The sequence below is a fragment of the Cinclus cinclus genome, chromosome 18, assembly GCF_963662255.1.
Source record: "Cinclus cinclus chromosome 18, bCinCin1.1, whole genome shotgun sequence".
NCBI classification, from domain to species: domain Eukaryota; kingdom Metazoa; phylum Chordata; class Aves; order Passeriformes; family Cinclidae; genus Cinclus; species Cinclus cinclus.
In genome coordinates, this window is record NC_085063.1 from 8,076,682 (window position 1) to 8,100,192 (window position 23,511).

The 23,511-nt window shown below is 56.3% G+C and overlaps 1 protein-coding gene across 4 annotated transcripts; it reads right to left on the bottom strand.

Moving 5' to 3' along the window:
* Nucleotides 1-651: 651 nt before the first annotated feature.
* On the bottom strand, nt 652-18,928 carry DNMT3B (DNA methyltransferase 3 beta). Of its 4 annotated transcripts, none has more exons than XM_062505289.1 (19): nt 18,693-18,928; nt 15,015-15,138; nt 14,207-14,304; nt 13,014-13,097; nt 12,360-12,548; nt 11,079-11,237; nt 10,264-10,371; nt 9,386-9,527; nt 8,923-9,051; nt 8,462-8,506; nt 8,044-8,123; nt 7,659-7,771; nt 7,112-7,295; nt 6,786-6,870; nt 6,070-6,215; nt 5,823-5,913; nt 5,465-5,676; nt 4,726-4,811; nt 652-3,559 (listed from the first exon to the last, which is right to left on the bottom strand). In XM_062505289.1, exons 1-19 carry the CDS (start codon nt 18,786-18,788, stop codon nt 3,418-3,420), a joined length of 2,313 nt encoding a protein of 770 aa, XP_062361273.1. In that variant the 5' UTR covers nt 18,789-18,928; the 3' UTR covers nt 652-3,417. The 4 variants fall into 4 exon arrangements, with proteins under 4 accessions (XP_062361273.1, XP_062361271.1, XP_062361272.1 ...); XM_062505287.1 differs by having other exon boundaries at nt 5,465-5,613; nt 6,070-6,308; XM_062505288.1 differs by having other exon boundaries at nt 13,014-13,172.
* Nucleotides 18,929-23,511: the final 4,583 nt, after the last annotated feature.

Below are 23,511 nucleotides of genomic sequence, written 5' to 3' on the forward strand. Positions count from 1 at the left end.
AAACCGGCCCCGCCCGCCCTGACCGGGACCGCGTCACGCGCTCGCTGCGCGCCTGCGTCACGCGCACGTCACGGCACGCGCGGGGAGCGCCGCGCGCCGGCACGGGGCGGGGGGCGGCTGTCAGGGGGCGGGGCGAGCGGCAGCGTTGCTATGGAGATGTCACGCCCACCCCGCCAGAGAGCTCGCCTGCCATTGGCCGTGCTGCTGGCCCCGCCCACACCGGGGGTCCCGCGTGCCCCAGGGGCCTTGCAGGGCTCGGGCCTGAGGGTTCGACGGGCCCGCTCCGGCAGCGAGCACCGGCACGGCTGGGCCCTGAACCCCCGGCACAGCCTGGGTCCAAACCCCGGTACAGCCGGGCCCCGATCCCCAGCATAGCCCAGCCCTGATCCCCGGCATAGCCGGTCCCTGATCCCCAGGTCTCCTGGCACACCAGCACTGGCCCCCATGGTGTCAACTGGTGTCACCTCACCAGGAGTGGGGCTGCTCACCTCCCTGGCTGTGCCATGCCTCCCACTGTGAACCCCCATTATTTACCCAATAAGATTGTCCAGCCATACAGAAATACTCATTTTTAATCAGACATGATAAATGGTAAACTGTCGACTTTTTTGTTCCACATGGACACCAGTGAAATCACGTGGACAAGGCAGAGTTGCGAGTTTCCACACTTTAGATACAAAAAATGTGAAATGTGTTAAAAACTATACAGTTCTCTCATTTTAAAAGATTGTATAAAAGCCCGCAACATGTTCAACATTAAAAATCCTTAACCTAAAAAAATAGCACCAGGGAGTTAGAAACCTTTAAAAAGTGTTAAAAAGGAATTTCTGAGATCCCCCTCCCTTAACATTTTATAAGCTCATAATAAAAGGCAGCTCTTACAGGGAAAAACATTTCAAGGAAGACTTGTCTACTACAATTCTCATCAAGTGAGCTTAATGCCAAGACAATTCTCATTCCTCTTTTATCTTTGTTTACTTTCCCCAAGTCCTTTTTTTTCCCTCATCTATTTGTTTTCCTTTTGATCAGATAGGAAAGGATGTGAGATCAGGAGTATATAAGATCAGAGATGCCATGGAGTGGAGGGCACAGTCTGGAAAAATCAAGCCCATGAGACCAGAGGATGGCTGTCACCCTCAGCCCCTGCACCGGATGGTTGTTTGCCCTCAGGCCCCATGCTGGGCTCCAAATGGGAACTGCAAGGACCTGGGATGAGGAATTAGTGTTGTGGCTGGGGTGCAGCTGGACATAAAGGATCACAGATTGGTGAAGAGTCCAAAAGCAGCTAGTGCAGTGCTGGCGATGCCAAGGTTTCCCAAACATCTCCAGCATGCACAGAAGCCACCCTGCCATCTTCCCAGTCCAGGGGCGCTGGTGACAAGAGGGTGCTAAGTGTCCCCAAGCACTTGTCAAGCATTGGAGGTGCCAGCAGTGACATGAACCAGCCTGCTTGGCTTTCCTCAGTTTTCTTAATTCAAGGCGTGTGGCTTGAACAAGTCACCAAGAGTCAACTCCCAAGGAGTTCTCGCTAAAGAGTAACCTCCATGTTAAAACAGGAGAAAGAAAGTCTTTAAACTACCTGGGCTTCCCTTCCTGTCCATTCCCAAGCACAGCCTTGGATTGGAGACCAAGAGAAGATGGTCCTCAGAGCTGGGATGGAAAACTGCACACAAAGGTGGAAATGGGAGGCTGCTGTCCTCCACCATGAGGACAGGGGTGTCAGAGAGGTAGAAGGAGCTGGGAGAGAAGCTCTTCCCAGTGATGCGGTACAGCACCTTGCAAGAGAGCAAGACAGCCTGGCATTGATTGGGTGGAGGTTTGGCCCATGGTTTGACCCTGAATAATTTTGAGAAGGTACCCAAGGGCTCTTCCAGAGCCAGGTGACAGGTGAACACAGAGGTAGGGGAGGACAGAGGGACCAAGGGGGAAGTCGTTTCAGTGCATTGAAATGTGCATTGGAATTCAGAATTCCCCAGAGATGCCTGCTGGAACAGTAGCCCAGTGGCTATGGAAAACCTGGTGGAAATGGACACAGGCACCTGCCTAGTGGCCACGGGCTCAGCATGCCCAGGACTTCATGGAAAGCATAATAACTCTGGCAAAGCTGGGGAGTAGAGGAAGACAATCAAAAGTGAGCACAGTGGTGGCCACAGGAGCTCCCAGTTAGGGGGCACAGCCCCAGGAGCCCCCAGGGTGCTGCCAGGCTGGGGCTGGGCACACAGTTCCACCTCTGTGCACAGGGAAATGGGAGCACAGGGGAGGAGAGGTACAGCCCCTGCCTGCAGACCCCCAAGACCTCCAGCAGTGGCAGTGCTTTCCTGCTTCACTGTCCCATTCCCTGGGCACAGGAAAGAGCAGTACTGCACTCCTGGTCCCTGCACTCCATGAGGGTTGAGTGGGATTTTCCCTGGAAGGAATGCCCTGCCACCACTGCTTGGGTTCAAGACATCCTACATGAAATTTGAGGTGCTGATATTTGAGGGTGCCATTGACCATCACACTGTCCTTCCTGCTGACATACCACATTCATTTAGGAAATGGATGCTCCAGCAACATTTTCCTTTACAGACCCTGGAGCCCAAATCCTCCATGCTCCAGTTACTATGTAAGCTTCCAAACCATTCAGCAGGATTTAAAATGTAAGGAAAGGTTTTAGATGCTTTAAAAAGGAAGTAGTGAATATTTGTAAACTACAACCAAACATATAAAACAATATTTCTTTAGTTCTAGCTAAAAAAGTAATTCTATCACCTCACAGTTCAGTTTCAGCTACATTCAGGTCTAGGAATCTCCACATTCTTATGTAATGCCTTAAAGCAGCAATAGACATTAAAACAACAAAATTAAATTTTATCAAACAAAAAAAAAAAGGAAAAAAAGAAAAAAAAGATTTGGTTTCTATATGATCCTGTGTTCAGTGTGTAACCTGAGCAGGGTCCCTTACACCTGCTGCTACGGTTTGGGGGTTTTTGGCAGTTACTTCAAGAGGTTTTGTTTGTTTAGGAAAAGCACCAATTCACTGTAGTTCAGGTTTGCCTGCAGCTCCCCAGCAGCTGCCCGCACACTGCTGCTCAGCAAGTGGTGACTTCCCAGCTCCAGGCTAAACCGGAATAGTTAATGCTCTGGAGGATGAGACTCCCCGTCTCATCAGTGATGCATAGAGCCTCGCGTGCTGGGTAATTAAAGCTTGTCCATCATTTCCTACGTATCACTGTTAGTCCCTTGAAAGAAGTTATCCTGCCAGGTTCTTTGGTTACAGACATTCCTCGGCTCTCCCGGCAGGGCCAGGCTGCCATCCCGCAGCACGTGGCCGGGGAGGGACGGGGCTGTGGCAGTCTGGTGGCCGTGCCCGTCCCTCTCCCGCCACAGCAGCGGTGCTGTGCGTCTTTACCAGAGAGACGAGGGACGCTCAGTTTGCTATTCACAGGCAAAGTAATCCTTAAGTGGGGAGAAGAGGTGCCGGATGACAGGGACATTCCACGATCCCCCCAGCAGCTTCTGGCGAGTCCCACGGCTGATGTTGGAAACCTCTGTGTAGGGGAGGGGAAAGCCAAAGATCCTGCAGAGCAGAGGCAGGAGAGGACAGGTGAGGCAGAGGAGGAATTCCTTTTGCTGGGCAGCACTGCTCCCAAGCCACCCAAAGACAATGAGCATCAGGAGTCTACTATGGGGAGGGGATCCAGCTCTCCAGCACTATTGGAGACCCAATAGATGACCTGAGCAGTGTCACCGTCCTGCAGTTCTGGATGGGGCCAGGCTGTGGCTTTCCACCATCCCCAGTGCCCTCCACCTTGTAGGATTTCCTGGCAAAGCTCCTGTGCCTGGGCATCCTGCCTGGCTCTGCTCAGCAGCACCTCTGCAAGCATTGCCCTGGGGCTACTCCGTGGAGATAGGACTTAGTAGCTCTGGGTAGCTCTGAGTCATGGGCTGGGCACTTCCCTTACAATCAGATGAAAGTCCAAGAGCCATTTCACATTACAAAGGAATTGTTATTTTACTTTCAAATGCCTTTAGCTCAGTGTTAACTCCAACAAATACTGGAAATTTAAATATGAGCAAGCAAAACTAACCCCAGTCCTGTGCTGACTGGCCAGAAGCATCTGCTGTGCAAAAACTTCAGGTTTTGTAATCCTACTTGGTGAACAGGACTGCTTGTAATTGGATTTATCTCCTCCCAGTCCTTCTGTTGTGTTTTGCCATGAATTCAGGATGCTACAGGTTCAGGGTGTGAAGTGTGGAGCAGGGTGCACTCATGCCTTTCCACAGCAGCTGCTGGCTGTAGTGTGAGCTCCCCGGACTACCCACCACAGCCACAGTGGCCCCTCCATAAACCCACAACCATGGCACTAAGCAGGGCACAGGGCTGCTATACAGCACCCCCTTATCAGCCTGGGCCTTACCCCAAAGCCAGTCCACGTGTGCACCCCCAGCCAGACCCACCACACAGCATCCTGAGTAAGCCCCATCACTCCTCCCTCCAAAACCTTCAGGGCCAGGAGACAGGATGCTGCTACACTTCTCCCCCGCAGTCTCATCATTGCTTATTAGTAAGTGCATTAATTATCACCTGCACATCACTGCAGGGAAGCTGCCCTGTGCAGGAGCTGTGGCTCCTGGGAGCTGGGCTTAGAGCCAGGGAGATAAAAAAACCCACACAAACAGGCACTACAAAACAAACCAAAACTACCTTGAGAGATCCAAGAGGACAGCAGACTGATTGATTACCTGTCCATCCCAGGGAGGTTGCCCCAGAAGTAACGAGCTCTGTGGGCAGCTGATATCTTGATTGCATCAATCATAACTGGGTTACACTGGGGGCAAAAATAAGGGGAAATAAAAGTTAGAGGAAATGTTGGCTTGATTCTCTCCTGCATGGATGATCCTTCCCACTGCACTGCAGGGACTTAAAATTTTGTCATCAGCAAATCCTCAAAATTATGTAGCTCTGACAAACTCTGTTTCACACCAGAGAACAGCCTGGGTGGTCACATGAGCTCCCAGGTCATTGCCATGGCCAGCAGCTATTGACCATCACAGGGTGCTCCAGCTCTTGTTTCCATGGACCAGGATCAGGACTGACAGCCTTCAATGGTGATTTTACACCAGTGGTCCCTGCTGACCAACAACCCATCCTGGCTACCACAGAGTTAAAACTCCTTCCCAGTTGCTGACCCCCCCCTCTCCCTAGAAATAACAGGCATTGCTGGGAACAGATGCTTTCTGCAAGGCTGGCAAAACCCCTCCCCCAGAGGACTAGTGCTTGGGTTTGACTGATGAAAGCCAGAGGGGAGGATACAGAGCCAAGACTAAACTTGATTCCTCGGCATGTGCACCAGGCAGGGGGTTTTCCAGCATCAGGGCCACAGGAAACCCATAGCCAGACCCTCACACCCAGCACACCCTGCACAGCCCAGCAAATGTCACCTGCTCCAACGCCTTTCCCACAGCTGTTAGCAATCCCTACCTCCAGAAACCGGGAAATGTCCCTCTTGTCGTTGAGCCTCATGGCCACCACATTCTCAAACATCCAGAAGAAGGGCCGCTCCTCGCCTGCCTTGGGACGAGCGTAGTTGAGCAGGTGGTAGAACTCGAAGAACAGCCTCCCAGTTCCCTCTACAAGGAAATAGCGGGCAGAGGTTGGAACCAGCTGGGGCACGGGGTGTAGGGCTGGGGGGCCTGGCTACCCCCCCGCCAAGAGGGGTATGGAGACAGCCCACCACCAAAACAGCCTGGGGCTGAGCCACTTCCCCAGGCTGTAAGGTGGCTCCATGGCCCAGGAACATCCCAAGGTACGTATCCCAGCAGTGGCAAAGCAGTCTTACCAAAGAGCGCCTTCCTGGTTGGATTGACGAGGGAAACGTTGTCACAGGGGCTTCCACCAATCACCAAGTCAAAAGGACCCCACTCCTCAATCTACAGAGAACAGAATCCAGACCATTAGGAGATGCCACAGAAATGGGTCTCTCCTTCCTGAGGGGGCAGGGCACAAGCTTGTCCCAGAGCTGGTGGGGTGAGAGCCATGTCCCCATGGTGCCATGTCCCTCAGGCTCCCACAGAAGCAGAGCTCACATTTCTCTTGGTTATGTTCCTGACATCATGCACGTAGGTGATGTTGCCCTCAGGCCGCACAGTGCTCGCAGCCATGGGGTTCTCACAGATCTCTGAGGCAATGTACTTCTCCACTTGGATGCCCAAGTCCTTCAGCACCGTGTACCCTGCCAACGGACAGAGGTCTGAGGTCGCACTGCTCTCTTTAGCCTCCGAGTCTCCTTCATCAGCACCACTCGATGTGGTTGCTCCTGGATGTCCTAGGTGGGTGCAGTCAAACAACACTTCAGGGTGAGTAAACTTTTATTTCACCCATTCCTCCCGGAAGGTTTGCTCCCAGAAAGCAGAATGCCAGAGCTGAGTGAACTGAGCCAAACCAGTTGCCCTCAGGCACTTTAGAGTACAGGTTACTGGTGTCCGCACAACTCTGGCTTCTCAAGGGATCCAGCCACCCCACATCACACTTTGCACAGCAGGAACACCTCTGTGGGGTGCCCACACGTGCCCTCCCCTCCATCCCTTCCCCTTCCATGCCCTCCCTCCATCCCTCCCTTCCTCCACAGCCCTATCCAGCATGAAAGGGAGACTCTGCCCTCATCCCTCTCCTGATGGGGATCTCCCTGCTTTCATCCCCTCCTCCCCACCGAGCTTTTAGAGACAGGTTTGAGCCCACGGAATGATTCATCCCCAATGCCCAGTGCTAAGAGCTGCCCGGCAGTGCTCCCCTACTGCCTCACCTGTTGCTACCCCATCGAACAAGGAGAGCACTCGAATTGGTCTCCTCTTCGCTGGAGGAACTGTTGGGTAGATTTTGGGTGCAGCCTGCAATGGAGACAGCCATGAAGCCCTAGGCCTGGCAGTGCTGCTTTGTCCCATAAGACTCTGAATGCAGCACCTCCACCTTCAGGGGAGCATCTGTGGGACCAAGAGCCTGGCACTCTTGGAAAGGGTGGATGAACAAGACCAAGACAGAGGGAAGGGGAAGTCCATGTTGCTCACCCTGTCCTTAGTGACCCTCTTCCCCACATCCCAGCACATCTGGCTCCCTGCCCCCAGCCCTTACATATTCCTGTCCCTTGTCACTGGTGAAGAAGTCCTGCAGGCGAGTGTTCCAGTCCTGCCGGCGCTGCAGCACGCCGCGGTTCTGCTGGGGCTGGCACATGTAGCAGTTCCAGGGCTCCTGCTCTTTTACTCTGGCCGACGTCCCTCGCCCCACCAGCACATCCAGACACTCCACACAGAAGCACCTGCCCAAACCACAACAGCTGTGCTTATCACCCCAGCAACTCCTTTGAGTCAACCCAGCTTCTCCTGCAATGCACTGGAGCCCCCACCATTTTACAGGATATTTTTCCAGGCAGTACTCTGGTTTTTAGGGCTAACACAAGCTGGTGACCAAAGCATGGGTAAGTCTCCTGCCAACCACCATGGGGATTTTCAGGTGATATCTGTCTCAGTAAGGGCAGATTGGCTGTGTTGGGATACCCTGCATGGCAGCCAGCTGGGAAGAAGCACAGCCCATGCCCAAGCTCATGGAGGACCCTGCTTCATGCAGCTCCCTAGGAATGATGCCAGGCCCTCAGCCCCTGGAGGAGAGTCTTGGGGCTCACCTGCAGCAGCTGGCGTTGCTGCAGAGCAGCAGCTCCTTGCCTGCACAGCAGACAGTGCAGTAGGACTGGTACCCATCTTCATCATACATATAGAAGTACTCCAGGAATCTATCCTAGCAAAAGGACATCGAAGAGCAGAGAAGGACAGAGGATCAGGAGGGTGGAGAACACAGATTTGCACCATTTCCAGTACACTCAGAGCTCAGAAATGCACATCTTTGGTGTTTCAGGTAGTGAGAACATGCTGATGGACAGCATGGGACCATGGGAACACAGCATGGCCAGGACCTGGCACAGCCAATCCCTGTCCCAGCAGCACTGGCTGGACCCCAGCCCCATCCTCTGTCCCCAGGCTCCTGCTCAGCCCCAGCACAGCAGCACTTACCCTACAGGTCTGGCAGAGGCCCCCCTTGAACAGTGGGTGGAAGGTGGCCGGATTCCTCCTCCCGCAGGACAAACAGCTGTCTGTGGGACAGAGAGAGCTGTGCTCACCCAGAGCAGGGAGCACCCAGGGCGGGGACCCCTTAACCCCACCACAGGCTGCAGAGGCTGGAGCCTCACCTTGGAGCCAAGTCTGGATAAAGCCTGTCCTCAGAACCTCATCCAAATGGGGCCTGCCCTTGGAACCGCATCTAGATGCGGCTGTGGCTCCCCGTGGAGGATCTACTCAGCACCCTGTCCCCCTCAGCACCCTGCACTCACAGCACTTTCCTCCCTCCTGCATGGTGCAGTTGAAAAAGGGACCCATGACCCTTGCTGAGCACTCCCAGCACCTCACACCTCTTCCAAGGAGAGACATTTACCTTCCAGCTTCCCGCTGTTGTTCGTGACTTCAGAAACCATTTGCTCTTTATAAAATTGAAAGGAAAAAAAAATAAGACATTATCATTCCTTATGTAACAAACTCTAAATGCACTCAGCTTACAGATGTCTTATTTCTTGCATTAGAACTGCTCCAGCTTTGCTGAGAGATTTTGGTGCAAAACCCATACCGTTTCACTGATGGAGCTACTAGAGCTCAGTGTAGCACCACATGGTCATGTTCCAAGCTGAGCCACAAGCGGGGCCCTGCCCATCACTTGCAGTTGGATTTCCTGGTGTCTTGTCAGGCACAAGTGAGCACCACTAGACCACAAAAGCTTTTGCCTTCAGAAACCAGGCTCATGGTTGCTGGGAAGAGCCAAGCCCTTTGCCAGAACGGTTTCCCAGTGCTCTCAGTGCACAGCCCAGGCCAAGCCAGTTCCCAGCTTTCTCTGTTGGTTACCTCGGGTCTGGTCCTCTTCCACACGCTGCTCCTTGCTGTTGTTGCAGGGGTAGGTTTTCAGCCTCTTGGTGGGGGGACACTGTTCAATGGACACCACCTCCTCTGTCCCATTCCTCAACACTCCATTCTCTGCAAAGAAAAAGAACCTCCATAAGGACATGCCTCCAGCTTCAGGACTGTCCCAGGGCAACTCCTGCCAAGTCTCACCCCAGCCACAGCAGGACCCTTCCTGGCCACCCAGGTCCCCACACATGGCCCAAGGCTCTGCCAGGTCCAATTTCCATGGGGCTCAGAGGGTGCTTTGCTCCAGCTTTTTGCAATGCCACTGAAGGGTCCCAGTGAGAAGCCTCAGGATTACCTTGGGGCTGGACAGGCATGGCCACAGCACACAGCAAGCAGGCTCAGCCACAGCCAGCCCCCAGTGGCCACCAGCGCCCCATGCCAGCTGATGCCACCAACTCACCTGAGCCTTTGGGTGGCCGCAGTCCCTTGAGCCCCAGGGGTTTGAAGCCAGTGATTGCCCAGTCAATCATGGGCTTCAGCTGTTCCTCCAGTGACTCCCTGGGGCCAGTTGTAAATGTCTTCCCTGACCGGCTCCGTGCAACCTGATGAGAAGGGACAGCAGGGCACAGGGTGACAGGGTGGTCTCTGTCAGGGGAGCAGCTACAGCCTGCCAGGGCCACTGACCCAGGCCCCCTCCCCACCCAACACACACACACAGACACACACAGACATGTGGGTCTGGGTGGCCCCAGGACAGTGGCAGCTGATGGATTCCCATTCTGGATGTGCCCTTGGCTGCACTCTGGTGCCTCCATCCCTGCAATGAGCCCACCTGTCCTCCACCAGCCCAATGGAGCCAGAAGTAGGGACAGCCCAGCCACAGCTCTTGCCCAGATTCTGCACCCTGGCAAGTGGCAGGAAGAAAAGGCAGAAGAGGTGTCTGTGAGTCTGCAGTCCCCTAGGCTGACTTGTGATGCACTCCTTGGATGGGAACTGGATTCACAGGTACTCAGCACCAGCCCTGACTTCAAAGAGCATCTGGCACTGACCAAGGACACCTCTGGCCAGCCTGGCACTGCCCTGCTGCCATGATGCCATGATGCCTCCGTGTCCAAGCCCTTGCAGGGAGCCTGGCCTGGGGTTCTGGAGCAGTGAGACCCTGGAGCAGCAGCAGCTACCCCTAAACCCTCAGGATAAGCAGAGTCTGTCTCCACAGCTCCACTGGGAAATAATCTCAGCAATGAAAGGAGGGCTTTACTGCATCCCATCCCATTGGCCCCCCAGCCCAGCTGGTGCAGCTGGCATCTCCTCATCCACCCACCCACCCCTGGTGGTTACCTCCAGAGCGTGGTAAATGGCACGGCGGTAGGATACCAGCTTGTTGAACGTGGAGGAATTGAAATGTTGCCTAAAGGCCATCAATCCCACCAGTTTGTCTGCAGAAACCTGGGAGAGAGCACCAAGATTTCACCTGTGAGGTGGGAATGCCCTGCTGGGCCATATCCCCCCAGCACTGTGCAGTTCCCAGCTCCAGCGCTGCGGCAGCTATGCCAAGAGCAGCAGTGTGACAAGGACGGGTGGGTTGCACCCTCTGCCGGCACTACTGGTGTGACACCAGCACGGCACTTCCTCCCTCCTGCCTGCAGCACGGGAGGGGTTGGATATCCCCCTTGGATATTAGGAAAAGGTTCATGGCTGGGCATTACAACACACTCTCCAGGAAAGCGGTCATGGCACGAGCCTGCGAGAGCTCAAGGAGTGTTTGGATGACATTCTTGGGCACACAGTGGGATTTTAGGGTTGTCCTGCGCAGGGAAGGAGTGTGACTCAAAGATCCTTGTGGGTCCCTTCCAACTCAGGATACTCTGGTTCTGTGAGGGTAATGGGGTCTGAGGGGACATCCCTCCCCAGGCAGGGAGTGACAGGGAGCATGAACAAAACCCTGTGAAGTGGCCAGGCAGATGTCCCCATGTCTGGATGCTGCCACCAACCTACATTAGTTACAGACACCAGAGCCATGAGAACCCGCCAGGGCCTGGCTATGCTTAACACTGGTGAGACTTGGGGGGCTGCAGGAGCACACACACCCCACAGCCAGCCTCAGGACTGGGGCAGAAACATGCAGGGTGTTTTGGGCTGGACAGCAGGCTTACCTCAGAGAACTTCCCGTCTCCAAACCACTGCACCCACCGCATGCCCGACACTGCCTGGCGCTTGGCCGTGGCTCTGTGGGAGACGACGATCGCAGGCCACCAGGAAAAACCTTTGATCTTTCCCCAGACGAGCTCCCCAATTCCAAATTCCTTCCCATCCTGAAAGCACAACACAACAGATCAGCCAAAACTCCCTATTCTGTCTGGGCAGTCAGCAGGAGAGCCCCACAGAATGGAGGACAGCCCTGAAGTGTCACCATTTGTGTCACACATGTGTGAAACCTCTGTCCAGCAACCTACAAAAAAAGTGCAGCCCCTCCCTCAAGCCCAGGGCCAAGCCATTCCCCTCCAGCAGCACTGGATCCCAGCCCTGATCTGTGCTGAAGCTTGGTGGGGAGGCCTGTGTGTGCCAGCCCCATGCCGAGCCCGTGCCTGGCACACGGCATGGCGCATGCTCCGTCCTGCACAGCCCACCTGGCACCAGTCCCCGTGCGTGTCCACTCCTGCCTGCCCACCCAAAGTCTCTGCAAACACGGGGAAGCCTTGCACCAAGGTGGTTCCCTGGGTGCCCTCAGCCGATGAGGCTCCTTCTTGGCACAGGGCAGCCCCTTCACAGGGCTCACAGATCAGCCCTGTGTTGTGTGGCTGCACCCCAGGGAGAGGACACCCACCCACCCTCCTCTTGTTCCTACTGGGGAGAGCAGGAAATGTGGCAGAGCGAAAACAGAAGATAAGGAAGAGAATTTTGGTGTGACACATCACAGACCATGATGGGTGCTGTGCACAGCAAGGCACCTTACACGGAGGTCACCTCTGTGCCTACAGAGACCTCCTTCCCAGCTTTGTTCTGCAATTAAGTACTTAATTATGCAGCAAGATACAATTGCCCAATTCCTGCAAGTCTGGGGCCCTGCCCTGGGGCCCGCAGGCGCTGAATCCCGCTCTGCAGCCCCAGCAGCTTCAGTTCTCTCCAGCATCCCTGACAGAAATGTTTTCTGCACATGCAACTGCCTGTCTCAGCAGGGCATGGCACACGGCACACGCATGCGTGTCTTGGGGGGCCCATGTGTGGCACCAGTGGCAGCTTGGCAGGGCTGGTCCCCAAAGCATCCAAACCTGATAAACGGAGACAGCCCAGCACCATCAAACCCCAGGCATGCAGGGAAGGATGGGCAGGAGAAACAGCACTGAGGTTTCCAGTTTGTTTTGGGACAAGTCACAGAGGTTCATCCTTGCCCCACACCATGCTGGGTGCAGGAGCAGAGTTCAGCCCCTCCATACCTGGTACTCCAGCGCCATGCCCATGTCTCTGCTCTCTGACTCCTCAGCCCCCAGCTCAGCAGAGCCGTTCTGCCCCTCCTGGGAGCTGCTACCAGAGAGTGTGCTGCTGCTCCGGGATGAGTCCTGGGAGTCCTCCTCTGTCAGGTCGATGGTCACAGGTGTGGACACGGCTGAGCGACGCCTGGAGCTCTGCATGGCAGAGGCAGGGGAGGGTGAGTGCAGCAGGGAGAGGGGCAGGGGGAGCACGGACCTGCCCCACATCACCCCCCATTCCCCACATCACACCCAGCCCTGTGTCATCCCCCAGCCCTGCAATCAGGATCAGAGAGGGGGAGTCAGGGAGTGAGAGCACCACTGCAGCCATGAATAGAGAAGAGAGCCCTTAATGGGGGCATCTGCAGGACAACTGCTCTGCCAGACCCAGAGCAAGTGGTGCACCACTGCCCCCCTCCCATTTTCCTGTCCCAAATCCACCCCAGGGTGCTTAATACACCCAGTTCATAGAGAGGCAAAATACAGCACAAACACATCCCCTTCACAGGGGAAACTGAGGCATGGGGAGGCTGCCCCATCTCTGAAGACACTTGACCAGGGCACAGCAGCAGTACAGGTCTCTGGAGCCCCAGGGAAGCCCTGGCCCTGCCAGACCCTCACCCGCACAGGAGTTGGCAGGTCCCTGAGAGTCTCCACACTGCGTGGTGGTTCCTTGATCCGCATCCTGTGCCGGGTCCGCCCTGCCTGGAACATGAGGCAGAGGGTGGGCTTCTGCCTGAGGCTGCTCTCCCACCCAGCACTGCCCCAGGGTTGTGCCTGCTACCAGAACAGAGGGATGCCACAGCATGGGTGCCCTCTTCACATGGGGCATGTGCCTCATGGGGCTGAGCACCACGGGCAGGGCCCTGGGGAAGGTGAGAGGAGGCAGCTGGATGCTGGAGACCCTTTGTGCTGAGCCCCTTTGGGCAATATTCTGCTCCACAGCACCTCTGCAAGGCTCAGGAGCCTCACTGCTGCAGCCTGCTGCACACAGCATGCCAGAGAGAGCAGGAGTCACAGCTGGGAGGACTGGGATGCCAGGAGAACCCCAGACCACAGCAGAGCACCCGTCCCAGGCATGGACCCACTCACGCACCGTGGATGCTTTCACATTCCCAGGAGTGCTCTTTACCACAGCCAGCCCTACAGCAGCACCCAGGGCAGCCTTTCCCTGGTGATCACAGTTACAGTCCAGCCAGGACTTGTTTCCTGCACCCAGCATAACAGAGGTTCAAAACTATATGAGATTTTGCAGTGAAGAGCCCTCAAACTAAGCATAGTGGGAAAGCTGAATTTTCACCCACTGGATTTATGGCTCTTTCTTTTGGAAGCTGCCTCATCTCAGGCAGATCTCCAACCTTGGGTTTTAATTCTAACCCAAAACAATAAAGCCAGAAGGCAAAAATGCTTCCAGACCCTGGAGGTTTGTCAACCTAGTCAACAAAAGAAGGCGGGTGAAATTGGGGTACAGCCCCACAGCAGCTCAAAGCAGCTCCTCCCAACAGTGGGAGGCACGAGATGCTTCATTCTGTCAATACAGCCAAGACTTTAAAGAAAATATCAGCATAATAATTATTAGGCTGCTGCAATATGTAATGGGCATCTCTGCATCCCACACCACCCCCTGATACTGCTGTGGTGTCATGAGAAGCAGGAATTTAAAACTGAAAATATTACACTGGTGAGTATTGCATCCATCACTGGTCTGTTCCTCTGGCACTGAGCAGAAGAGAAGCCCAGAGGGAAAGTGACTGAGGATCCTGGAACCAAATGCCCTCCACAGCCCCCAAAAAGCACCCTAGGTGTTCGCTTACCCTCTGTGCCAGATCAAGCGGCCAGGCCAGGTCCTCCTTGGAGAGGTCTCCATTGCTGTCCTCCTTCTTCAGGGGCAGCAGCCCCAGGCTCCTGGAATCTGTGCAGAGACAAGACAGAACAGCCTCAAGCTCTGCAAGCCCACCTGGCCACATCCCTGCATGCACCAGCCTCCCACTGCTCCCAAGCATGTCACAGTTTGGAGACACCAAAACCTCATCTCAGAGAAACGTGGCTGAGAGCAGAGACAAGTGGGGCTCCCAGGGTTCCCCATTGTAGCACCACAGCTCCAGATCATGACCTGTCCCTAAAACTGGGAAGGATTAGCAGCAAGCATGGGCACATACTTACCTACTCCTTTGCTCCTGAAAGCACAGAGGCACAAGGAGGCCACAGCCTCCTTTTCAGGCTTGTCACCAGGTCATTTAAAGTAGGACCTTGTGAACTCAAGAGGTGGGATTTCAGAACCCTGACTGTGAAACCCAGGAGCAGCGATGCAGCCCCTCAGACTGGAGGGGCTCCCCTGCTTTCCTCATTACTTGGGGGTTAAACTATCAAGGGTCTGAGCCAGCATCCCAGTGCAGCAACCATTTCCACAACCATACCATGGCCTGGATGTGCTACTGGATCACAGAAATCCAGTGTGGTCATGGAGGGACTCTGGCCGCAGCCACAGTGTTTCATCCCCCAGCAAGGCCCTGGGACAGAGCCTGTGAGATCCCCAGCCCTGGGTCAGAGACTGTGAGATCCCCATCCCTGTGCATCCTTGCACATCCTGGGAGCACTCTGGGCTCAGCAAGTGACCCTCACCTCGAGTGCTGGGCTTCCCATTTGCCTCCAGTACAACACCAGGTGCATCGTCCCCGTTGATGAGGATCAGCTTTGCCCTACAGTCCTCATCTTTCCCGTGGCTCTTGTCCTTTTTCATAGTTGCCTGTAGAAGCCAGAATGGAAAGGAAATTCAGCTGTGCAAGAAAGCTTCAAGGAAAGCAAAGCAGACAGAGGTCCTTGAGCCAGCTTTAACTTCATGCCCTTAGCAGAGTGATCTGACTGGAGATGCATTTAAAGGTCCTGGGAAATCAAGGGCACTTGCACATAACCTCCACACAAATGTGGTGGCCCTAAAGATCAACCAACTCCATCTAAAAGAGGTCCCAGAAGAAACCCACTTATCTTTAGGGAACACCAGGTTTTCCCCCAATATCTGTATGCTGGCTTGGAGCTGTGGAGCCCCAGCTCACAGCGTCAGACTCTGTCCAGAGGGGAGTTACACTTCCTGGCCACCCTGTAGAAACCAGGGGCCAGCCCACCCCTGGGGCACCAGTCTCCCTGTATTCCAGCTGCCCAGCACGCCCAGAGGTGGGTGGGCTGTTCCTGCAGCAGTAGGACAGGCAGGCAACCCGCCATGGGGGGCAAAGTCCTGGAGCCTGCCTTAAACTCTGACAGAGGGAGAAAACTCCTCCTGCCCCTGCTCTTGGCCTCAGCTCCCCCGCCCCAGGCTGAAGGGGCAGAGCAGGGGGCTGTGCCACAGCACCCCGGCACCCCTGCCCTGGTGTTTCCCTGCAGAGCTGGGGCTCGCCTTGCTTGTTGCCTTCCCTTGGGTGCCGTGCCCTCCCTGGCTCCTGTTTTCAGAAGTGGAAGCTCCCAGCTCTCCCAGAGGCACCTGGACGCCATGAACTGTGCTGCCTCATTGCCGGGCTGTGGGTCTGTGCTGCAACTTGCCTCTTCAGCAGCAGCACAGTCATTTTAGCAGCACATGTAAACTCAAGAGTTGAGGGAGTTCGCAGGGCTTTGCCCACCTACAGCCCTGTTAGGAAGCCAAAGCAACACACCCCCCCCAGCCCCAGAGAGACCCCAGATCCAGCCCACCGCCCCTTCTGCGTCACTCTCCTCCTGCATCGCCTCCAACCACTGCCCTAACAATTGAGATTTCTGCTTTGAAATCATCTGTCAGCACCTCTGACAAACAAAGACCAGTGTGAGTTTGATGTTTTGGATGCAGAAGGCAGAGTTAAAAGCCTGGTAACACTCAAACACAAAGGAAAACAGGTGGCCAGCGCCCACCTGCACAGGCAGAGACCCCGGTGCACATACTGCCTCCCCCCTGGACAAAGGAAGGAGGAGAGGAATGGCACCAGACACTGCCTAACCCCCCACAGCTGTGTGTGCAGAAATCCCTCTGCTGCAGCACATCTGCTCCCAGACCCAGCAAACAATTCCTGGGAGCTGCCCAGACTCGCCGCCTGCCCCCGGCCCAGGCGGATGGTCCCACATGGCCCCAGATGCTCCAGGATGCAGCAATCCACCACGGAACAGCACAGCCAGGTTAGGGTCAGCTCCTCCTGGTCTGCTCCCCCTCCCTAGCCCACAAGGCTGCAGAGCAGCAGCAGCCAGGACTGGCAGCAATGCTGCCCCCAAAACCAGCAAAACTCACCAAAAAAAGGTTAATCTCCCTTGGGAATCCCTACAGGGAGGACTTAAAGACATCCTGCTCTCCCAGCATGAGTGTGATCTGAGCCAGAGGATATAAGGAGATGGAGCTGCATGAGGAAGGTAATATTCAGGGAGGACAGAAGCAGGCAACCCAACCTTCCCAAACATCTGCACCCACAAAACTCCACTGGGACCCTCAGATGACCTCTCCATTCATTCCTTTGTCAGGAACCTGAGTCCAGGAAGTTCAAACTTGCACTTCAAAATGGCTTTTCCTTTTTCAGCATGGGCTGTCTCATGTCCAGCACAACAGGCAAGGGTGTCCTGTCATCCTAGCACCAGGGAGGTGAAGGGCTAAGATGACACACACTGGCCAGGGACACAGCCAGGACTGAACACCTGATGTCCCAAGCTCAGTTTTGCCACATGCTTAGGGAACTCCCACATGGCCTGTATTCCATCTATAAAGTAGGGAGAAAAAAGGGTATCTGGAAGGATCTGCTCACTGGCAGAGACCCACAGGTCACAGCCCTGTGAGTCCATGGCACGGGTCACAGGCTCTGGCATGATCACAGGCACATCAGCTCCCTGCTTGGTCCGTGCCCTTCTCCAGCTGCACTGCCCAGGATCACTCGAGGACATTCCATCACCATCCTCTGATGGGAAAGGGAACAGCACACCACGGCACAAACTGCTCACTAGAAGTCTCTCTCCCAAAATCCTACACCTATGCAGCAGGACTGCAATTCCCATCCCTTCTCCCGCTGTTTGCACCAAGTGCTGAAGCCACACCTGGCTTCAGGATGAGCCCATCCTGCTGCCCACTGACCACCCAGGGTCCCCTGCAGGAGCCACATCCTTGTGAGCTCACCTCCTCCTGCTCGGGGAGAAGGCTTGGTTCTTTGTCCTTGCATCCCCTCGCAAAAACACACCACCATGTGCACTTTAGGGCATTAGTAATAAGAAACAGAGCACTGCCCTCACATGTGCTGGCTCACAGGATACCAACCCTGCAGGGTTTGCATCGCCCAGCAACTGCCCTGCAAACACACCGGGTCCTCTACAGTCGTGCACTCCAGACGAGAATCCATGAGGAGGCAAATAATGCAGAACTCCAACTCCGTTGCCAAAAGCTCCCCAGAGCCCAGCACCAGCGGCAGCCCCGGCACTGCCTGGTGACCAGGACGTGCCCCGCAGCCAAATCCCACCGAGAAGACAATGAACCCGCTGACTCCACAGCCCGCCCTCATTTTGCAATACCAGTTTCTTTAAGATTTGCCAAACTGGTTAAAGACCATGCCACAGTATTAACTGCTCAGAGAGAATTCTGGTCCCTGCCTGGCCACCACTGCTGGCCACCCTGGAACGGGCAGAGCAGGCAGAGTGGGCAAAATGGCTGGGCTCACCTGGCAGAGAGGGCAGGGTGGGCAGGGCTCACCTGGACGGGCCATGCTCTGAACTGGACCCCTGCCCCTGCTCCCGGGGCTGCTCCTCCAGCCTGGCCCAGGCTGGTATCAGTTTTCCTTGCTGGGAAAACAGGCCGCCCTGTTATCAGGTGCATGTCCCCAGGAGGTGGGGAGGTTTCGGACTTTGCCTCCAGACAGGGGCATGCATATCAAAAGGCTGGAGGGAAGCTTTACCCACGGCTGGGATGGAGCGATCGCCCAAGCCCTGTTTCAATAACAAAAAGAAATAAAGGACCCTAATGGCCAGGCTGGCTCTGGGTTGTGGTGCACAATAATGGCCTTTAAGTCTCCCCAAACCGAACGTTTCCCTCTAATCCTGGGAAGAAAGGAGTTGCTGGGTTGGCAGTTCAGTAAGAAAGGCGCCAATTTCGCAGATGTGCTCGTTGGGAAGGGCAGGGGGCGAAGGGCAGGCTCCCCCTGCCCGCTTCCTGTGCCTGGCCTCTCTGCTCTCCCGCTCCGGCACTTCCCTCCATTTCCCCCGGTTTCCTCCTGCCCCGCTGCGCTCCCCCCGCAGCCATCGGCGCCCACCCCGGCTCTCCCCGCTGCCTCTCAGCAAAGCTGGGTTAAAGAAAAGAAACAAAACACAAACCGGCCCCTCCTCTCCCAGGGCAGACCAGGCTGGAGACGTCTCCCGGACAGCCACCATCCCGGCCAGCCGCTGCTCCGGGCTCTTTACCATGTTCATCCCGGTGGGATCCCTCCGGGCCGAGCCCCCTGGCGTGGGGCAGGGGCTGGGGGCTGTGGGCAGGGCTGGAGACTTTGGGGGCTCTGGCACACAGGTGAGTCCTGCACAGCAGTGGCGAGTATTCTGTCCGGAGTCGTCACCGTTTCATTCTCCCCCTGAACAAGAGGACGTAAAGGTGACAATGACACCTCGCTGTCCCCATGGCTGCCCGTCCAGCCCCGTGCAGCCCCAGAGGCGGGACTGGGATACCCGGCCTTAGTCCTCAGTTGATTAAAAATTAGGAAATTGGAAACTGAGGCATGAAAGGAGAGTACTGGTGCTGCTCAGTGCACCCCCTCCTTGCCGTCTCCCGTTCCGAGGGAGATCGGTGCAGGACCACCTCTTGCCCCAGGACCACCACTCGCCCAGGGGTCTCCCCGCCTGTCCCCTCTCCCGGCTTCCCGGGACTTGTGCCCACACTGGGGCAACTCCGAAGAGCTCATTCCTCCTTCTTCGATGATCTCCCCTCCCCGGAGGCTCCTCGCTGGCTCGTCAGCACAGCCCTCCGGTCGATACCTGCTCCGGCCACCCCGTCCCTCCGGATCGGCCCCGGGGAGGCTTCGCGCCCGAGGCGCCGCCGAGAATCAATTTTCCTGCCAACAGAGAGGGAAGATGCGCTGTCAGGTCCCCGACCGGGAACCGAAAACAAAGGTGTTCGGCCCGGGGAAGCAGCGCCACCGTGTCCCGGTACCCCCGGCAGCTCCCCACGGTGCCCCCGGCCTGGAGGCGGCGCTGCCCGGGACGATGGAGCCGGGAGGGGGGACCCCGGCCCCCGAAACCACTCCCCGCCCCGCAGCCATCACTCGCCGTATCAGCGAAGGGGACCCTCCCGCCGCAGTGTTTGGCTCAGCCCCGGCCCGGCCCCGCGGGTCGCGGGGGGTTCCGCACCGACCCCGCCGTGACAGTCCCGGGACGCGCCCCCGGGGCTCGCGGAGCCTCCGCGGGAAATTCCGAAAGTTGCAACGGGATCGGAGGGGTGGGCAGGACCAGAGGGACCTAGGGGACCGTGCCCGAGGCTACAGGAGCAACGATCCCCCCCGACACACCCCAGAGCCGAATGCCGGCAACAAGTGGCGGCGGAGCCCACCACCCCCTGCCCGAGCCCCGGGGCGAAGCCGCGTGTCCCCGGTTACCGGGCACCGGGGCCGCCACACCGGCCGGGGCGCTCCCGCCGCCGCGCTCCGGTGCGCCCGGTGCCGCCTTCCCCTCCCGTCTCATTGTCCCCCGCCACCGCCGCGGACAACAAAGCCGCCCACGAGGATGTGCACGGCTCCGGCTCGGACCCTCCGGTCCCCCCGATCCAGCGCTCACCTGCGCCGCGGCGGGACGCGCCGTCCAGCGGGGCCGCGCCGCCGCTCGCCGCTGCCCGCGCCCCGGCCGGCCCCCGACAGCCCCGCGCTCCGGTTACATGGCGCTTTAACCCTGCCCGTGCTGGGCAGCCCCTCCTCCTCCTCCTCCTCCTCCTTCGCCGCCCCATGGCGGGGGAGGGGAGCGCGGGGCCCGCACCGCCACCGCACCCGCCAGGCCCCCCAAGCCCATTGCAGTTCTCAGGGTCCCGCATTCTCCCAGGGCTCGCATCCCCCGGGGCGCCACATCCTCCCCCGCCGCAAGCCCACACCCCCCCCTCCCCCAGTGCCCCAGTGTGTCCCATCCACTGCCCCACACCGCCTGGGACCACCGGCTAGCGCCCCACGTCCCTCTTGCCTCGGCTCCCCGCGTACCCTCCCCGGTGCTCTGCATCACCTCCGCAGGGCTCAGCATCCCTCTCCGGGGGCTTCACATTCCTCTGATGTCTCACACCCTCCCGGGGCTCCCCACCCCCTGGGACCCTCCGGCGTCCTGGTATGGCCTCCACTGCTCGGCATCCCCCAGGGCTCATCATTTCTCCAGGAGCCCCACGTAGCTCAGTCCCCGAGGCAGAGGAGACTTCCTTGCCATCCCGGGGCCGTGCAGAGCCCTTGCCTACCGAGCCACCACTCTGCCCACCGGTTTCCAGCAGCACCGTGCCCCACACAGCCCCATGCAGCACAACCCCGCGCAGAGCACCGTGAGCAGACAAAGCCTCACAAGTTTTCCACTCAGTTTTTGTTTGTTCTTTCCCTTTCCCATCCAGAGGCAAGACACTTGCAGGGCTGCATCAGGGCCAGGGACACAGCCCATGCCTCTCCTGCCCCAGACAAAGCATCCGGAGTCCACGTGGGGTATAATCTTCCCTGCTCGCCTGTTATTCCTTCTAGATGCAGCAGAAAAGTGTATAACAGTAAGAAAAGGAATATGATTATCCTGGTGTGACAGAAATGAGCTTTCAAGGTCAGGAGGAAATCTTAGTTAGCCAAATTGCCTGAAATCTGCAGGACCAGCCCCAGGCCTGTACGGCAGGTTCCCCAAACCACACCTCCATCCCTGCAGAACACAAACATGAAAAATTTGGCAGCAAATGTAAAAAATGCTCTGCAAGTGAACAGGAGGAGCTGAGAAATCCACTCTGAATAAGCCCTTGGGGATACTAAACATCACCATTCAAACAAACATGTACCGCATAAACCAAAAGCAAATTCGCAGCGCTGGCGAGTAGATTAAAACAAACAAATTTTGCTCCCATTTGTTTTTCCAGATTTAGGAAAGGGAAATGCTTTTGAGAGCTGTGCTCATGAGAGTTTCCAGGGCACTGTGAGGGTGGAATCAGCCCTTCCAGCATCCACGGGTTCCTCTCCCTTTCTACGGAAACCTTCCTGCTGCTGTTGGCCTCGCTGACCTGCCATCAATCTCCCGCCAGCCGAAACGCCCTCTTTCCCTCTCTGCCCCTCAGTTATCATTTAATTCAGGAGAGCAAGGCTCTGCAAACTGCTTGTGGGGAAGGTCTGGTACCAGACAAAGCAGCTCTGGCAGATGATAAGCCAAAGCCTGATCCTTTTCCTGTCTCTGCTACACACACCACAGAGAGATGCTGAGAGTTTATTTCTTAACAATCAAGAGAATTTTTATGTCATTTCACAGGAAACAAGGTACCTCAATGGAGGATTTTATATCCAGGCTCCTGTCACATATTCCAGGTACCTGCGCCAAGCTCTCAGCAGCTCCTGTTGAGCCAGGCCTGGCATCAGCAGCCTCTGGCAGGAGAGTACCAAAGCAGCTCCCGCACTGCTTCCCACCAGCCCTGGGGCTTTCCAGCATAGACCAGTGATGGGACAAGGCTGTGTGGGCAAAGCTCCTTCACTCCAGAGCTGGGGCAGCTGCAAGGAGCAGGCAGCATGGTCCGGGCTCATGTGAGCAGGGAGGGAGAACTGGGGGCTCCCTCCCCACCCCTGAGAATAAGTAGCGTGTCCTCTACACACCATGCCACAGACACACCCCTGCCCATGATGCAGGAACTCCCATCGGCAGCAGGGCTGGGCTGCCCAGCTTCTGCAAAAAGTCATTCCAGCAAAAACCATTCCCCCATCAGGCTGTGCTCCTTTGGTTGGCTGGCATCTCAAATTCATGGAGCCAGTGACTGATCAGCTGAAGGAGCCATTCCCCGTCACTATCACACAGTCGGGACTGGCAACATCCATTCACATTCCATTCACATTGGAAGTGACTCCTCATTTTTCACATGCTTCCCAGCAACCATGCCAACTCTTCCACACACAACTCCTCCCTCCTAACTCTGAATCCTTCTCTTCACTGAAGGCTGTTCAGCCTCTCTGAAGTGTGCCCAAGGTATGGCACCAGGCCCAGCTCCTCTTCATCCACCCAGTTTTCCCACTTCAAATTTCTTCCTAAAATTCTCCTTTGTCACCCTGGCCAGGTAAACCAATTACACTCCTTGCCCAGAACTCTACTCCAGTGCCACACCTCCCATCTTTTGCTTTGCACCCAAGGGTTTGAACTGGGACCTACTCCATGTATCACAGCAGCATTCCTGGAGATCCTCCACAAATAAAGCGATTGAGCAAACGTGTCATTACCTATAGCTGTCAGCGGTGCAACCTTGTCACCTCCAAATCTTGTGGGTCCCAGATCCTCATGCCCCGGTAACAGCTGAGCATTTGTTTAGTCCTCTTGCAGGCAGGGAGGAGCACCACCACCATTAAATCAGCTTGGACAATTGCAAGCTGGGGCTGAAAGCAGGAGGAACTTCTCTTTCCACTGAAGTTGGCAGCGATGCTCCTGCTGCATTCAGGCTCCCATGTCGATGCACACACAGCTCAGTCACTCTTTCCCAGTCCACAGTAATAGCATCCTCACTGCACAGCATTCTTCACTGCAAGACCCCATCAGAGCATGTCCCACAGGATGTCTCCTCTTCCATGAGTATCTTCATGGTCTGAACTCACACCCCAGCCCTGTGCTGGCCACCCGCCTCTCCACCAGTAGCTGCTCCATCACAGCTCCCAGCAACCAGTCACTCCTCACCACGTCTCCCCAGAGCAGATCTCCTGTTCCTGGCACCTCTGCTGATTCCGGGCAGAGCTGTGCCTTATGGCAGGGCTCTGGCTGATGGAAGCAATGTCTGTTCCCGTTGTGGGAGATCCTCATCCTGCTGCCACATGTGGGAATACAGCCTGAGCCTGCCTTACAGCTAGCGTTTCCCATCTGGGGGGAATTGCTGTTTACACAGAGATAGGAAATGTTATCCCTCCTACAAGAAGTTTATAGCCCTTCCTGTGGGCTGGCCAGGCCCACATGATACAAACCTCTA

What these genes read in the sequence shown, in the direction of transcription:
- DNMT3B (XM_062505288.1), bottom strand. Translation starts at nt 18,788, where the DNA reads ATGAACATGGTAAAGAGCCCGGAGCAGCGGCTGGCCGGGATGGTGGCT. An exon ending in TGGGAAGCCCAGCACTCGAG is followed by an intron (nt 14,305 to 15,014) that starts GTGAGGGTCACT and finishes GTCTCTGCACAG; the next exon opens with ATTCCAGGAGCCTGGGGCTG. An exon ending in CGCTTGATCTGGCACAGAGG is followed by an intron (nt 13,173 to 14,206) that starts GTAAGCGAACAC and finishes CTGTTCTGGTAG; the next exon opens with CAGGCACAACCCTGGGGCAG.